Source organism: Saccopteryx bilineata, chromosome 7 (genome assembly GCF_036850765.1).
Source record: "Saccopteryx bilineata isolate mSacBil1 chromosome 7, mSacBil1_pri_phased_curated, whole genome shotgun sequence".
Taxonomy (NCBI): Eukaryota; Metazoa; Chordata; class Mammalia; order Chiroptera; family Emballonuridae; genus Saccopteryx; species Saccopteryx bilineata.
Window position 1 is genome coordinate 80811726 of NC_089496.1, and position 13001 is coordinate 80824726.

Below are 13001 nucleotides of genomic sequence, written 5' to 3' on the forward strand. Positions count from 1 at the left end.
AGATTCTGAAATTCTTTCAATTTCTCTCTAGCCTCTCACTATTTCTGGATTTGCTGCCCAATTTCCTAGAATGACAACGGTCCTTTTAGGTAACAAGGTCTGATTCCGCAAGTGAACCAGAGCCAGAGCCATGCTCTACAAATAAAACCCTGCAACAAAATCTTGAAAATACACGTATCTATACCGAATGAAAAACCCATTCACAGACACCAGGAAGGCCTCTAGGTGAGCCAGGAAATAACTCTGCCATGAAGAGGAGAGCTTTTGAAAAATAGGAGGAATGGGAGGTTTGAGGTTATTAATTAGAAGCTGTGCTCCTCTTATCAAGTGTTGGTGCCCACTTGCTTAACTTCTGGTCCTATTTTTTAATAAAAAGAAATGTAGGTGGTAGAAAATGTAGGGGCTCACAGGAGGCTCATCTCCGGTTCCCAGGACAAACATGCTGACTTTCATGTAACCTTTAGCACCCGAGCTGGCATCTTCAGGGTCATTGAGAAGAAGCCATTTTCTCATAACAGCGTGACCTAAAATAAAAAAGGAGTAAAAGGACAAGGACATTTTAAGATAAACAAACACTTCTGAATTCCCCAGATGAGTATTTGCGTTAATGTCCTCTGCTTTGCACTGCCTCCACCTCCATCCTGCCCTCGTGTGACCAAACAAGACCCTCTAAGTGCTATTAACAGGTTTTATACTTTGATTTTAATAAGATCAAAATCTCCCTCCAAAACAGAGAAATCATCTATTTGTGAATGTTAAGATAATTGCCATTAGATTTTTAAAAATAAAGTCTATACTAAGCTACTATTATTCATTCCCACTAAGTATCCTCCACCCTCCTTAACCAAAAAAAATACATATATAATTTTGATTCCTTGATCCTTCAAATTTTCCAGTTCATGGAGAGAACATTACTTACCAGGTTCATCATAAACAAATCCAACATCAATCTGGGGGAAAAAAAATTAAAGGAGTTTACATAGATTTAAAAATCAGCTGAGTCACTTCAAAGAAACCATAATTATTATATTTAAATATAATGCTCCTGCCCTAATTGGGTGTCTCAGTGGGTAAAACATTGTTCTGGTACACCAAGGTTGAAGGGTCAATCCCCAGTCAGGGTACAATAGAGAAGCAATCAATGAGCACACAACTAAATGGCACAACTAAGTGGAACAATGAGGTGATGCTTTCTCTCTCTCTCTCTCTCTCTCTCTCTCTCTCTCTCTCTCTCTCTTTCTCCTTCCCTCCCCCACTCTTTCTCAAATCAATGGAAAAATTAAGAATAAATAAATAAATACAATGCTCCTGACTAGACTTAAATTTCTTTGGGACTCAACATTTCCATACTAACTTCTCTGTATCCCCAGTGCTTTGCCTGATGTGTGGCATACAGAAGAACCTTCATTCATCATTTTGAATGAAGGAGCTAGTCTTAAGTTGGAAAGGATAATGGAAGTAGGGTGACCAGTGTGTCCCTGTTTGCTTGAGACTTTCCTGGTGCCCAGAAAGTTTCACATTCAGTGAAATCCCTCAGTTCCAGGCAAATCTAGACCAGTGATTACCCTACAGGAAGTTACCTGGCCCAATTAACTATTCAATACTCTTCTCTTCTAACTAATGCTAATATTAGTATAATCATTGATTGGGCACTTTATTGTGCCAGGTGCTATGCTAGATGCTTTATATATTCTATCTCATTTAGTCTTCACAACGACCCCATTTTACAGATAAAGAAACTAAGGATCAGAGCAGTTGACATATGGCTTATCAGTGGCAGAATGGGTACGAACACCGGTCTGCTTGACCCAGGCCATCCTTTAGGACCTGAATGACTGCAAGCTCCTTCGTTCAGGAAGTAGCCCATTCCAGGTAGAAGAGCTGGGAAGGCACCAAGTATGCTCCTTCATTCCAAAGTTCGTTACTTAGAAAAGCACCCTGATTCTCCTCCCTGGTTTGGATTGCATTTCCTACTCCAGATTTATAACAATTGTCTTTGTAGGTGGCACTCTGGGACTGTGTGATGGGCTTCTTGCCATAAAGCATCCTTTCCCTTCTTAGCAGTGTCTTGGCTTCCATCCACAGATAGAACACTGGGAAGGGCCCTGATGGGCTGGTTTCAAGTTATCTTGCTTTATTTAGGGTGCTGCTAAGTGTTGTACTTTACAAATCAACTAGACCCAGATGATATTCAGCTGGTTTCTGGCCCCTAGGACACTCATGTCCTGCTGGTATTCCAGCTCTCAGCAAGAATCACCAATCCCTCACCCATAACTTTAAGATGTCAGCAAAATGGGCATCCTGAGACCTGGCCAAGAACCTGATTCCTCATTATGAAAGTGCCCATCTTGGATGTAAATTGAATGAAACTGCCAGTTGACACTCACCTTAAATTCTCCCATCAGACAATCTGCCCGCAAAGAATGGGAATTATAAACCTGGAAGAAAGAGCAGCGAAAAGATTATTGGCTTTATCTGGCAGATAGTGGGCATGACCTTCCCACTCTGTGGTCGCCTTACCCGAATGCTGATGAGCTCATCCATCAATTCAGAAGGGGTTATGTGGACATTGTAGAAAAATAACTGTCAAAACAAAGAGAACAGTGAATGTTTAAAGGAGTGGACTCATGTTTGGTGCATATGATATATAATTTTGAGGGCCCTCCCCCAAAATACAAAATACAAACCCCAAATTATATTTAACCATGTGAACACATTGCAGGACTTTAGAAAAGACCCCAAATTTTAAGTTTCATGACCTTCATGAACAACTCACCTCTGCATGCTAGAAAAAGAGAAAAAGATTAAGTAACAACTATAGTGGGTTTTTTTGTTTTTTGTTTTTGTTTTTGTGGCAGAGACAGAGAGAGCCAGAGAGAGGGACAGATAGGGACAGACAGACAGGAAGGGAGAGAGATGAGAAACATTAATTCTTTATTGCGGTTCCTTAGTTGTCCATTGATTGATTTCTCATATGTGCCCTGACCGGGGAGCTACAGCAGACTGAGTGACCCCTTGCTCAAGCCAGCGACCTTGGGCTCAAGCTGGTGAGCTTTGCTCAAACCAAATGAGCCCGCACTCAAGCTGGCGACCTCAGGGTCTCAAACCCGGATCCTCTGCGTCCCAGTCCGACGCTCTATCCACTGCGGCACTGCCTGGTCAGGCCTATAGTGTTTTTTTAACTAAAAAAAAAAAAAAATTGTTCTTTTGGGACCAAATATCTACAAGCTTAATTAAGTAAAGATTTAAGGTGATGTCATATACTTAGGGCTTATAAGACCTGCAAAGTTGAGTTTAATCCTGCCATTTTTAGCTCTATTATTTGTGTGTAGTGACTCTAATTTTTTCTTTCTAACAAAATACCTTCAAAGCCAGCCTTGATCATTAGATAATGTTGGTTTCTCAGTAGAGTCAATATTGACCACATTTTAACTCATTGTAACAGCTAAGTTTAAGAAGGTTGATTCTTAGGGGATGACTATTGGGTACATAGAGGTTGTATCAGAAAACCAAAGTTTTATGTACCAATAAACTTTATTCCTAAGAGAAAAAGAACTTTTTATCCTACTTTTTACTTAAAAATATTTCAAATCTACAAAGAAATTTTAAAAACTGTAAAATAAACACCATTTTTCATCTATGTTCACCAATTGTTAACATTTTGGGCCATTTTAGGTTTAGTGAAATGTGTCTCCATTTTTAACTGAATTTTTTAAAAGTTCTAGATACCATAACACTTCACTCCTTAAAGCAGATTCTCATGCATCTCCTATGAGCAAGGACATCTTTGTGGGCAGTCATAATACTGTTATCACACCCAAGAAAGACCACATCTGTCCTATAGTCAATTTTCAGATTTCTACTATTATCCCGGAAAACATTTTTAAAAATTTTTTATTTATTGATTTTAGTGAGAGAGGAAGGGGAAGAGAGAGAGAAAGAGACAGGGACACTAATCTTTCCTGTATGTACCCTGACTGGGGATTGAACCAGCAACCTCTGTGCTTCGGGACAAGCAATGCTTTAACCAACTGAGCTATTCCTCCAGGGCCTGGAAAAGGTTTTTTAAAATCTGGGAACCACTCAAGGATCTTACATTGATTGCATTTGGTTATTGTGTCTGTTTAGTCTTCTTTTATCCAGGATATTATTCCTGACCCTCTCTCTTTCTCTCTCTCTCTCTCTTTTTTTTCTATCTTGACTGGTTGTTTTAGAGAATATTCCACAATCTGGATTTGAGTGAATGTTTCCTAACTGTGAGAGTTACACTGACCATCAGACAAGATATATATAATACAAGTGATGTTGATTACTTTAGATCATACCAGGACACACACTAGTTTGTCCCATTATTGGTAATATCACATTTAATTTCTTGGTTAAGAAGATGAATGTAAACTAGGGATGTTTAGTAAAATTCCTTTTTTGATTCTCAAATTGGCTCAGTTTTTTTGATTCATCTCTTTTGCCCAGAGAGCTAATATTAAAAAAAATTTCATTAAAATGGGAAAATTCTGAGGTGGCAATTCTTTTTTTTTTTTTTTTTTTCATTTTTCTGAAGCTGGAAACAGGGAGAGACAGTCAGACAGACTCCCGCATGCGCCCGACCGGGATCCACCCGGCACGCCCACCAGGGGCGACGCTCTGCCCACCAGGGGGCGATGCTCTGCCCATCCTGGGCGTCGCCATGTTGCGACCAGAGCCACTCTAGCGCCTGAGGCAGAGGCCACAGAGCCATCCCCAGCGCCCGGGCCATCTCTGCTCCAATGGAGCCTTGGCTGCGGGAGGGGAAGAGAGAGACAGAGAGGAAAGCGCGGCGGAGGGGTGGAGAAGCAAATGTGCGCTTCTCCTGTGTGCCCTGGCCGGGAATCGAACCCGGGTCCTCCGCACGCTAGGCCGACGCTCTACCGCTGAGCCAACCGGCCAGGGCTGAGGTGGCAATTCTTGCTGGGCTCCTAAGAGTGTAGCTGAGTAAATATTTATTCTGCATTATAAATGCATTGTTGGGTCTCACTCCTTCGGCATCCAGTTTCCTGTCCTCCCTGCAACCCAGTCATGTCCTCCAAGGTGAATTAATTCCCCAGCCTTTTCTGAAGTCCGTTTCAAGCGCCCCCTCTCAGGGCGCACCCGCCCATCCCTTAAATTAACGCTGACACTCCACATCTGCATGCTGAGTCTGCCATCCACCCAGGGGGAAGTTAGAGGCGAGAGGAAAGGGGGCCTTCTGCGAAGCTGGGTGCCGGCGTGAACAAAGGGAGAGAAACAGGAATGCCAGACAGAAGGAACTTGTTCTTCTGTGAACAGAGGTAAGAAAAAAGAAAAAAGCCAGAGCCGAGCTGGGATTAGGAGCTGCCGGGAACTCGGGGAACAGCGATGAGAAGCTGTGGTAGGAGAGGCCTGGGCTGCGAGAACAGAGCGTAAGAGGCAGGCTGGAGGAATCCCCAAAACGCGTCTCCTCAGGAGAGCACGTCTGGACTCTTACCACTGCTCTTCACGACCCTGCTTGTGGAGTTTTGTGGCATTTGAGAGGACTGTCAATGTATTCGGTATTTTTGAGGAGGATTACAGAAGAGGCTAGCAAAACCAGACTATATTCTCAATATAGGGAGGGAAGAATAAAACACCTTTTTGCTCAGAACTGCTTTCCTTTAACATGTATTATTTTTATAGCCACATAATAAGTTTTGACACCGTTACTTAGTCACACGGAGTCATCCCTCAGAGACATCCTACTAATTAAAAAGAGCAAAGGCAGAAATAGGTGACATCATGGGTTCCATCGTAGGGGTACCAGGACCCATTAGGAAGGGTTCCGTCAGAAAGTTGTTGCAAAAATACCAGCAAGACCCCAGCAGCTCTGAGAAGCAATGACGAAGCAGGCCACGTGATTTCAAGGCCCAGTGATTCTTCCATTTAACACTGGAACTTTGTATTGACTTCCACAAGGGACACGGGAGAGGTAGGTGGAAGGCAGGAAGGTATGTATAAATGGAACAGACTCGCTGAGCCCATTTACCTCATCAAAAAATGGATTGTTCCCTCTCTTGATTCTTGTTCGATGTGTCTGGCCACAGATATAGACTTTGACCACGGGTCTTATGTTGTTGCCACTTAACTGCCGGCCCTCGATCACTCGGACCCGGATCTGCAAGCACAGGAGAGGTGTTGTTACGAATCCTTTCCAGCACATGGTGTAAGAGAATCTTCAGGTGTTTCCTCAGCTCGTTCATCTGTGAGGTTGGCGGAAACTGGGCCAGGGCAACTTTGCTATGTACTAGTGCTAACGGACTGGGCCAGCCACCTGTCCTCATCCCCAAGGCTGAGGCTGCAGAAACCAAGAGCGGTAGTGGGGTTGAAAGAGTCCAGAGCTGGCCCGGGGAAAGAGCAGGCAGGACTGAGGCCACTGGTCAAGCCCAGCCTCTTACCCAGCCTTCCTGAGCCCTGGAATGTAATGACGCACTCCACAGCAGCTCCGAGACAAAGGCAGTGCCCAGAGCTGTAAAACACATGCCTGTGCTTCTTTCAATAATCAGCTTTCCCACCACCCAAGGGAAGGAAGGGGACGGTTTCATTTCTCTGAAGAACCTCATCTAGCTTGACTACATCTACTCCTGCACACAGAAGACAGACAGAGAGTTCTACTCATTGGGTTTATGACCTGATGTACTTTTTGTATTAGTTGAGCCAATTCCAATAGGAACAGGTCCTTCCTGACATCACTGTAATTTCCAGAAGCTGGCAGTAAGACAAATGGGAGGGGGTGGGATTCAAGCTCGTCCTACCTGGAAGTCCTGTGGCTTATTGGACAGCATCCGCCGGGTGCTCTTCCCTTTGGCGATTCTCCGGGCAAGCTGGGCTTCCGACACTGTCCTACCTGACACCTTGGGCCCAGGGCCCCGGGCCCCGCTGTCCAACCCGTCTTCCTCACCTCCATCTTCCTCCTCTTCTCCTGAAACACCCAAGAGGGATCCAGTCAGAGATGGCCCCCCCCCCTGTGAAAGTCTGAACTCTGGTTTCCTGGGCACTGAGCTTCCAGTGTTCCTGAGGCAGCAGGTAGAGATGCTTTTCATGACTCTGACGTGGGCTTACTTTGACTCAGATAAAGACTCCTTTAGGAAGGTGTGCTCACGGTGCATCAGGGCACTCATTCCGGCTGTCTGCGAAGTGATACAAAGTCAGCCGGAGACCACAGGAGAGGGTGAGACGGCTCAGTCAGACCCAGCCAGCAATCACCCGGTTTTCATCGCGGAGCCTCGCCTGACGTTAGGGGCCTTTCTGCAGTGAGGACCGAGGGACAAGGCTGTGCTGTGGGAAACGGGAGCCTTACAAAGGAAGCTTCAGCTCCACCCTTCCCTCTGCAGGTCTTTCCTCTTAAGATGCGCTCCTGAGGTCTGTACCGTCTCCTCTCTGTCTGAGCCTCCTGATTCACGAACGCCCTCTCCACCTCGCGGCAGGTGAGCAACTCCTCTCCGGGTTGTTTGTCAAACAGACCATGGCGGTCATCATGCTGCCCCTTGGTCCTGGTTTGTCACTTCCACGCACATCTGTCTCCTCCTGTGTTCCCCAGGCTTCCCTTCACATTCAGGGGTAAAAAAGCTTTTCTTGTTTGGTAAAGTGAACCCCTTTTCCACTGCCCTCTGATTCTTTGGGGACCCCCAAATCTCTCTCTTTCTCTCACTTGCAGTGGCTCCTTCCCCGGGGTGGCCTTTCTTTTGTCTTCAAATATGTACTTATTTTTCACTCCTTAAAAAAAACACACAAAAATCAACCCTACCTCTTATGTCTTCCTTTTATTTTCAGTTATAAATTCTCTGAAACTCAGTGACAAACTTCATTTTTCTTAACAGACAAAAAATTTGAACTCCCTGTGCAATATAATTTAAGGGAGACTGAAAAAACACCTGCATTAACACTCCCTGTCTTTGGATTCTAAAACTCCACCTTTATAATGAAAAATCATGTAAGAGATTTAATTTCCACATGGAGACATCTGTCAGTCACTCACATGATAGTATAAGTTAGTTCAAGCAGCTTGTCATACAGCATGGCTCTTAAAGGCTGGCCTCTGGAGTCAGCTACCTGGGTTCAAATCCTACTTTTGAGTCATGTGAGTCTGAGTAAGTTCCTTCCTTTCTGTTTGTTTCCTCATTTGTAAAAAGGGAGACATCACAGGGTTTTGTAAAGATAAATTTAATCTGTATGTAAAGCCTTTAACACAGTGCCTGGCACAGAGCAGCACCCAATAAATTAATCTTATTTATTCATTTATTTATTTATTTATTTAAGTTTCATTGAGAAATCAGTTTGGGTAGCAGCACGGAACACTGGAACACTCCTGGAGAACCGCAGTGGGTGGGGGTTGGGGACAAGAGTGCGGAAGGAGCCACCACAAGGAAGTAAAAGCTCTCCCTGATATACTGTTCAGAGATTAGCCCAGAGTGCACCCTCCCCCTCAACCCTTCCGTGCACGCTCAGCCCCTAAGCCTGGCTTCTGTTCTACAGAGGTCAGCCGTGACCTCGTCTTGCTAAGTCAGGACCTTTCCTGAATCCTCCTGCTCTGTCTTCCATGGCCCTGGGCACCGAGGCCCGCATATACTTCCTTTTTTTTTTTTTTTTTTTTTTTAATTTTTCTGAAGTTGGAAACAGGGAGAGAGAGTCAGACAGACTCCCGCATGCGCCCGACCGGGATCCACCCAGCATGCCCACCAGGGGCGATGCTCTGCCCACCAGGGGGCGATGCTCTGCCCATTCTGGGCGTCACCATGTTGCGACCAGAGCCACTCTAGCGCCTGGGGCAGAGGCCACAGAGCCATCCCCAGCGCCTGGGCCATCTTTGCTCCAATGGAGCCTTGGCTGCGGGAGGGGAAGAGAGAGACAGAGAGGGAAAGCGCGGCGGAGGGGTGGAGAAGCAAATGGGTGCTTCTCCTGTGTGCCCTGGCCGGGAATCGAACCCGGGTCCTCCGCACGCTAGGCCGAAGCTCTACCGCTGAGCCAACCGGCCAGGGCCTCGCATATACTTCTCTGAGTCACGCAGCTCTCCTCCTGGTGCTCTGTCTAAAGCTTTCCAGGCACTTCCGGGGGCCCTCCTGTCTGTCTCCTACTCACCAATCATGGCCTCCCACTCTGTTCCTCAACCCTCTGCTCCTTTCACCCGACACTCTGGATCCACAATTCATTGTCCTTCAAGGAGTCCCAGACCCACAACGTTAGACTTGAAGGAACCTTAGAGATCCTCGGCCCAGCCTGCTTCACCGCATTTTACAGATAGAAAGACTGAGGTCCAAAATGCTGAAGCAACTTGTTGGGTTACTAGGAGCTGAGCTGAAAGTAGGAGCAAGGGTTTGCCTACCTCACTGGTGCAAGAGTAGATCTAAAACCGGGCGGCCGGGGAAGGAGGTGCTGTCCTAACCCCTCAGCATCTGTGTCAGGACTGTGAAACCCCAGAAAAGCCAAAGGTAGGGAATAGCTAGTTACCTTTGCCTTTGGCAAGATAACCTGAGTCTCTTCCCTGTTCTTGAAGGGGCTTCAAAGGAATGGCTTTCCAATGAAACGTATTGCCTTGGGACAGGCCGTCCCCACTTCTCCCACAGGGAGCGAGTCACCCTTTCTCCTATCTTCCACACATCTTCCACCCAGTCCTCACCACAGAGATTTGCATCTATTGCTAACCTGTAGGCTTCCCCACTACCATCCACTCCCAGTTTCTTCTTTGTATCTGTCCCTGTGCCTGACACAAATCCTAGTATACAGCAGGGGCTCACAGAACGTGGCGTGGGTAATAAACACGGGCATCCTGACCCCTGCTCGTGCCTTCTCAAGTTCTCTAGCCATTTGGCAAAGCTCCTGCCCAGGTCTCGGGGAAGATGTCAGGGGGTGCTCCTCTCAACCTGGGCTCCTGCCTCAGGGCAGCACAGAGGGCTGGGTGTGCCTTTTGCAAACCTGTTCCAGACTGGGTAACGCACCGCTTTAAGCTCTTCCAACCACTGAGACTAACTTCCTGGGCCCGGGTGGGATTTCTCCGCTGTGGATTGTTGCATTTGGGGTTGGCGGTTGTTCATGGCAGCAAGCAAGAGCAGAAGGAGGAGGGCAAGCCCTAATTAAACTCAGAACAAGCCCTAATTAAACTCTTGATGGATGCTCCAGAAACAGACTGCAGGTAATGAAGAGCCAATTTCTTCTGGAAACACCTTTGTTATTCAAACTTTAGGCTGAAGGGATGGGTCAGAGGAAACCAGCCTCAGTCATGGCAACCACCAGCATCTCTGCATAGCAGGGGAAGGATATTTGAGCAGGAAATCACCCCTTGATGTGGCAGGAAGCTGCACAGGCTTAAACAATGCTACCCTAAGTGTTCCACAAAGAGTGAGGGGGGCGCTTAAGGCATTGCCAAGCACGCCCTTCTGCATAAGCTGTTTCGTTACCTGAATGTTAGCGGTGACACTGGCACGCTCTGTTAATGAGACCCAGGCATGAATCTGAACCACAGCCACATGGATCTACAAACAATGACTCTTTCGTGATCACAGTGGGCAACTAAGTTGGGAGCCCCTGACTGACTAGGAAGGTGTTGGTTGTATTTGCTTCCTAGTGCTGTTGTAACAAAGTACCCAGACTGGGGGGCTCAAATAATAGAAATTTAATCTCTGACAGGTCCAAATTTTAGAAGTCCAAAATCAAGGTGCTGGCAGGGCCCTGCTCTCTTGAAAGCCTCTAGGGAAAGATCTTTCCTTGACTTTTACCAGCTGGGGGTTCCTGGGAACGCTGTGTTCCTTTGGCTGTCTGTGCATCACCCCAGTCTCTGTCTCTGCTGTCACACGGCCTTCTTTCCTGTGCTTCTGTCTGTGGGTTCTCACCTCTTCTCACAAGGACCCAGTCATCGGTTTTAGGGCACTCCTTAACGCAGTATGACCTCATCCTAACTAATTCCATCCATAACGACCCTATTTCCAAATACAGTTACATTCCAAAGTTCCATGTAGACAGGAATTTTGGGGGACACTATTCAGCCTCCTACAGAGAACATCTTTTTGTGTCTTCTAGTTTGTTCCATATATTACTACTATCCCCAAGTCTGCAGCCACACGGGCAGCCCCAGTCAATGAACCACTTCACTTCCATGCCACCTACTTCCTTGCCTTTTTCCCACCCTATGTTAGATTCTGTGATCTAACACTGAAATTGCTCCTTTACGTGCCCTGTAAGAACTCCTTCTCTCACTCTTTTGGACTCACCTGGTTCATTCACTCTGTCCCCTTACTCCACCCCTTTATTTGAGACACATGCCTTACTGACTAGTTTCACTTTAATTTCATGATCACAAACCTTAAGTGAACTCGCAGAGCTGCCCAGCCATCAGACCACATTTGCAAGCCATCTATTTCTTTATTTTTTTTCCTTTTGTATTTTTCTGAAGTTGGAAACAGGGAGGCAATCAGACAGACTCCCGCATGCGCCCGACTGGGATCCACCTGGCATGCCCACCAGGGGGCAATGCTCTGCCCATCTGGGACATTGCTCTGTTGCAACCAGAGCCATTCTAGCGCCTGAGGCAGAGGTCACAGAGCCATCCTCAGCACCCAGGCCAACTTTGCTCTAATGGAGCCTTGGCTGCGGGAGGGGAAGAGAGAGACAGAGAAGAAGCAGAGGGGGAGGGGTGGAGAAGCAGATGGGTGCTTCTCCTGTGTGCCCTGGCCGGGAATCTAACCCGGGACTCCTGCACACCAGGCCAATGCTCTACCACTGAGCCAACTGGCCAGGGCGCAAACCATCTATTTCAAAGTTTTCCTGGATCCTAGTCTGAGATGGCCAAATCACTTTAGCGTTCTGAAATCCCACTATTTTCCACCTTCAAAGCTCCCCACACCCTCACTACCCTTCTCACTGTCAAATAATATAACCTTACGTCTTATTTCACTGAGAAAACAGGCAATCAGAGGAGAATTTCCACATCCTCCCTACTCCAAATCTACTGTCCTACCTGCATCTGTAGTCTGCCTTCCCTGCTGCTACAACCCCTGAATTGTCTATGTTCCCCAACCCGCGGCCAACCCTTCCACCTACGCAGGGATTTTATCTTCTCTTGCTACTCAAGGATTTTGCCTCTGCAATTTCTGCTTCTGTATCTACTCATTAGGTTTACCCGTCTCTACTAGAGCATTTCCATCAAGATATAAAGATGCTGTACAGTGAAGGAAACCATAACAAAATGGAAACCTACTGAATGGGAGAATATATTCGCCAAGGAGTTCATATCCAAAATACCTAAAGAACTGATACAACCTAACACCCCTAAAACCCAAACATATTAAAAAATGGACAGAGGACCTAAGTAGACATTTCCCCAAAGAGGACATACAGATGGCCAATAGACATTTGAAAAGATGCTCAATGTCACTAATCATCAGGTAAATTAAAACTACAATGAGATATCATCTCACATCTCTCAGAGTGACTGTTATCAATAAGTCCACAAACAACAGGTGTTGGTGAGGATGTGGAAAAAAGGAACCCTCAGACATCGTCTGCTGGTGCAGCCACTCTGAAATACAGTATGGAGGTTCCCCAAAAAGTTAAAAAGTAGAACTTCAATACGACCTAGCAACTCACTTTCTAAGTACTTTTCTGAAGAAATCCAAACCACTAATTCAACAAGACTTATGTACCCCATGTTCATTGCAGTGTTATTACACTAGTCGAGATATGAAAGCAACCTATGTGTCCATCAATAGACTAATGGATAGAGAAGTTGTGGTATATATACATATATATAGCAGGGAAGGATATATATATATATATATGGTATATAATATATATAATGGAATATTACTCAACCATAAAATAAAATGAAATCTTGCCACTTGCAACAACATGGATGGACTTAAAGGGTATTATGCTAACCGAAATAAGTCAGACATAGAAAGATGAATACCACATGATTGCACTTCTAGGTAGAATATAAAAAACAAAATAACTTATGCACTCATTGGTTAATTCTTGTATGT

At 45.8% G+C, this 13001-nt stretch overlaps 1 protein-coding gene across 7 annotated transcripts in view; it reads right to left on the reverse strand.

The window, feature by feature from the left end:
* Positions 1-13001, reverse strand: part of MYOF (myoferlin) — a 187010-nt gene that overhangs the window by 113127 nt on the left and 60882 nt on the right. For all 7 annotated transcript variants that reach the window (XM_066240064.1, XM_066240063.1, XM_066240062.1 and 4 more), the window contains 6 exons: positions 6783-6949; positions 6017-6145; positions 2521-2583; positions 2388-2438; positions 920-950; positions 409-524 (listed from right to left, as the gene is read on the reverse strand). In XM_066240064.1, coding sequence (XP_066096161.1) covers positions 409-524; positions 920-950; positions 2388-2438; positions 2521-2583; positions 6017-6145; positions 6783-6949 — 557 coding nt within the window. The remainder of the gene's footprint in view (positions 1-408; positions 525-919; positions 951-2387; positions 2439-2520; positions 2584-6016; positions 6146-6782; positions 6950-13001) is intronic.